General features: G+C 54.3%; 1 protein-coding gene across 1 annotated transcript in view; it reads left to right on the top strand.

Annotated features, from left to right (window-relative positions):
• Positions 1 to 4,337, top strand: part of GRIN1 (glutamate ionotropic receptor NMDA type subunit 1) — a 25,711-nt gene that overhangs the window by 10,166 nt on the left and 11,208 nt on the right. Inside the window, 4 exon segments of the mRNA XM_017740337.1 lie at positions 1,583 to 1,645; positions 2,420 to 2,520; positions 3,055 to 3,176; positions 3,673 to 3,847. Coding sequence (XP_017595826.1) covers positions 1,583 to 1,645; positions 2,420 to 2,520; positions 3,055 to 3,176; positions 3,673 to 3,847 — 461 coding nt within the window.

Genomic DNA, 4,337 nt, shown 5'->3' with positions numbered 1-4,337 from the left:
TCTCCAGGGCTCACTGCAGGCCCAGCAGAAGCCACTGCGAAGCCACTGCAGAAATCCTCGCTGTGGGTGTCATCAGAAATGAAGGCAGACCTGGGCTCCAAGCAGATTTTGCCTCTTCAGACACTTCTCCTTGCCAGGACCCAATTTCTTTGAGCAATGAAAAACCTGTTGGGCTGTGTCCAAGGAGAAGAAGGGAAAGATCACACGGCTACGTGGAAAGGAGACCTGGAAAAATGGCCTGCCAAAGACTGGCCTGAATGCTCAGGGGAAGGCAAGCTGGTTAGTGTGGAAAGCAAGATGAAGACAAACCTGTCTGTCTGAGGAACAACCTGGGAACGTGGACCCCTGCACGCTGGGGGTGCAAAGGGTCAGGTTCCTGGCAGGGATCCATTGCCATAAGGCTCTGGAAAAATGGAGATGAGAGTAGAGCTGTGTCCCACACCCCACGTACACAGATCAGGGATGCCCAGCTGGGGTGGGGTCGAGGAGAAGATGTCAGACTGTGTCCCACCAGAACGTGCCAAGCCCTCTCCTGAAGGCACCATCAGGTTGCTGTTATTGGCCTGGCTGCAGGAGCTGCTCCCAGGAAGATCCCGGGGCTCTGTGCACGCTGCTGCAGGGTCAGGGCTCTGCACCAGAGGAAACCCCCAGCAGTGGGTGCCCTGCCCCGGGCTCCTCTGGGGCCAAGCAGCACACGTGGCTGAGGCAGCAGAGCAGGGGAGGAGCAGGGTCTCTGCTCGTCTGTTCTCTCCGGGGTCAGTGCACACCCCAAGCCCCAGTGGGATGCTCCAGTCAGCAGCGTGGAGACCACCAAGCAGTGAGCCCTGCTAGCCACACTTAGGGCCAGGTTAGGGGCACCCTGGTCTCGGGTAGCTGCACCTCCCAGGGCCACCCGTGTGCTGCGGAGCCGTGAGGTGCCCTGGGCCCTCGCCAGGGACCAGGTAAAAGCTGCAATGTCATCCCATGTTCACCATTGCTTCATATCGCCACGCTTTGAGCCAGCACGGGACGTAGAGAACTTTATCTTTCTCTTTTGGATGTCAACGGAGCTCAGAAAGCTGCTCCCTCCGTTCAGGGGGTGAGAGGTTCAGCTGAGACACCGCACTTTGTGTGAACTCTCTGAGGGTGGACAGGACTGTGATGCTGATAGTGACGCTGGTAATGCTAATACTCTTAACTGTAACAGTTTGCCTTTATCCAGCACTTTCCGTACACAACATTTTGTCCTTTACTTCCACAGTAATTCCATGGAAACCCCACCACTTAGGCCCTTAGATTGTTTCTGAGCTTAAGATAAAAATTCCTTGCTGAAGAATTCCCCAGTCCCGCAAGGGAAAATGCAACTGCATCGCACCAGCTGTGACACTCAGGCTTTGCTCTCAGATTGCTCCGTGACGCTCCCGTGAGAGCTGAGGCACAATCTCTCCTGATAGTGGTTTTTGCGAGCTCCAGCGTTATAGAGACCCTTTAGCAAACAGTGGAGGAGGAGGTGGATGTTGGATTGCTTTACTACACGTCATTTTCAACTGTTTATAATATTCTTCTGTGTCTACATATTTTCTCTGTGCACATTATTCATCAGAGTAAAAAAAGGAACTATGAAAACCTCGACCAACTTTCCTATGACAACAAGCGAGGACCCAAGGTATATATGCATGGAAATGCACGCCGCCCACCAACCTAACTAGCAAATGAAAAATAGCCACAGCCAACAGAAAAATAAAAAAAAAAAGAAAAAAAAAAGAGAAAGAGAAAAAAAGAAAAGAAAAGAAAGAAAAAAAAATCCATGACTATGTTTCTTGGTAGCACGTTTTTATGTTGAGATAGTTTGGTTTGGACTTGAGAATGGAAACTTAGCCAGCTGACCCTGGAAGGATTTCTTTTTGAAACATGCATGTGAACCAGTAATTAACTTGCAAGTTCTTTTTTTTTTTTTTTTTTGAAAAGTTGAACCAACCCCCTTTCCTCCCCAAAGGAAACGGTTCCTTGGTGTAAGTTGCTCACTTTGATTCCCAAAGGTTAACCCTGTGCAATATGTTTTTTTCATTTCCCATGTTTTTGAAAAACAACACTCGTTTGAGTTTTCAATTGCATTTCAAAGCCTTTTTCTCTTTCCTGTACAATGCACGCCTCTTTTTGGGTCTTGATTGACTTCAGTTTGCATGCACAGTGCAAAAAAAAAAAAAAAATTTAAAAAAATAAAACAACCAAAAGGTCAAAATCTTAAAAGAGAAAGGAAGGAAGGAAAGAAAGAAAAGAAAGAAAGGAAAGAAAAAGAAAAAAAATAACTATAACCAACCTTATTTAGCAGACTTTTGTGCAGTTTAATGAATTCTCTTGACCCTTTTCTAGATAGCATGGCTCTCACCACCAGTCCTGGGGCTCCCTCACTAACCAGCTTTGCTCATACTAATCGCAGGCTGAGAAAGTGCTTCAGTTTGACCCTGGAACCAAAAATGTGACATCGCTGCTGCTGGAGGCGAAGGAGCTGGAGGCCAGGGTCATCATCCTCTCTGCCAGGTGAGGCCGTGCTGTCCCGTCCCCTCCCTGCTCTGATTTCCTCTCTCCCGACGCTGCCCAGCGCTGGAGTCAGTGTGGATTTGGGGTTTGACATCCCTCCAAGGAGCCTGAGAGAAACCCCACACACAGCCCCCTGTCCCGGGCAGGTGGAGGGTGCTGAGCTGTGCTGGACGTGCTGCTGGCCAGGCAGTGACCATCCCGAGCGTGGTTGACGTGTCCGGCTGTCCTGCAGGAGCGGCCGTGGTTACTGACCGTGTGCCCTGGCCCAGCTGGGAAGGAGGGGAGCCTCATGGCCCCGTGCCTACAGCACGATGTGCAGATGAGCAGGTGCTCAGCAGCGCTGGGAGCTGAGGGATCAGCTGAAACTGAGGGGAAGGTTCTCATTGCATCAAGGATTTAGCCACTACCCAGGAGAACCAGCAAGCAGAGACACCCGGGGCTGTGTGTTCCCCGGCGCTGCCACACCCGTGGGATGTGGAAACGGGGCCACCTGGCAGCTGGAGCCACATTGCCGTTCCGTTCGTGTCGTTGCAGCGAGGATGACGCGGCCACGGTGTACAGATCAGCAGCCATGCTCAACATGACGGGCTCCGGCTACGTGTGGCTGGTGGGGGAGCGGGAGATCTCGGGCAATGCCCTGCGCTACGCCCCCGATGGTAGGCACCTCCCGAGCTCCGTCCCGCTGCAGCCAGGCTCGGAGCAGCCTGGTGGGGCCGGGGCGAGCGGCCCCTGCCCTCCCCGGGACCCCTGGGGCTGGGGGAACGCGGTGCCGTGGTGGTCCCGAACGGAGGGTCCCACACTCTGCTCTCCGCTCCCGTTGCCTGCATGGGGACACAGCCTTGGCCACGCTGCCACGCCCCGAATCCGTGGCACTTTGCAAGCTGCCTGTCACCTGGGGGAAGGCTTGGGCCGTGGGGATGGAGCTCAGGGTGTCCGTGGTACACGGAGCTGTGCCCAGCAGGACAGAGCCAGCCCAGCCCCGCTGCCCCTGCCTGCTCCTGCCTGCAGCCCAGGCAACTCCCCACTGCATCCAAGGGATCCTCAGCCCCGCAGCCGTGTGCCCGCTGTCCCCAAGCGCTGGGCACGGCAGTAGCGCTGGAGCAGCCGGTGATCCCGGGAATGCTGACCTGCCTCCCCCTCTGCCCGCGGCAGGAGTGATCGGTCTGCAGCTCATCAACGGCAAGAACGAGTCTGCCCACATTAGTGACGCTGTCGCCGTGGTGGCCCAGGCCGTGCACGACTTGTTTGAGAAGGAGAATATCACAGACCCACCGCGGGGCTGCGTGGGCAACACCAACATCTGGAAGACAGGACCCCTTTTTAAGAGGTATTGGGGAAAGGGCCCTGCTGGAGGGAGCAGAGGACCTGCTGGGGGAGAGCTGGAAAAGGTGGGAGCATGTGGAAAAAGTGCAGGAGGACATGGTGGCTTTGTTCAAGGTGTCTGTCACTAAAGCTTTGGGGCACGAGGCACAGGGCTGCCTGGGCTCTCCTGCATGATTTGGATGTGAGAGCTACATCTCTCCTAGAAAACTCTCCCAGGAATGGGCTCAGGAGACGGCACCCAGTTTTTCCAGGCTGTTTATGCATCATCCTGGTGCCAGGCACCAATTCAGTCCGTGTCAACCCATGCTACCCTGGGCAATGCTTAGACAGCTGGGATGTGTGGGCAGGGAATGATTCTAGGGGGAAAAGATTGGGGACCTTGGTCTCCTCCAGTCTGGATCTTAATTCCATGGGCAGAAGTGGGAGAGAGGGGGGTGTCTGCCAAATCAAGGTAGGGGGACATTTCTGTCCCATTTTATCTTGGTGCTGCGGCC

Source organism: Corvus brachyrhynchos, unplaced genomic scaffold, assembly GCF_000691975.1.
Source record: "Corvus brachyrhynchos isolate BGI_N302 unplaced genomic scaffold, ASM69197v1 scaffold305, whole genome shotgun sequence".
In the NCBI taxonomy this organism is placed as follows: domain Eukaryota; kingdom Metazoa; phylum Chordata; class Aves; order Passeriformes; family Corvidae; genus Corvus; species Corvus brachyrhynchos.
This window is presented reverse-complemented; position numbering and strand designations above follow the sequence as displayed.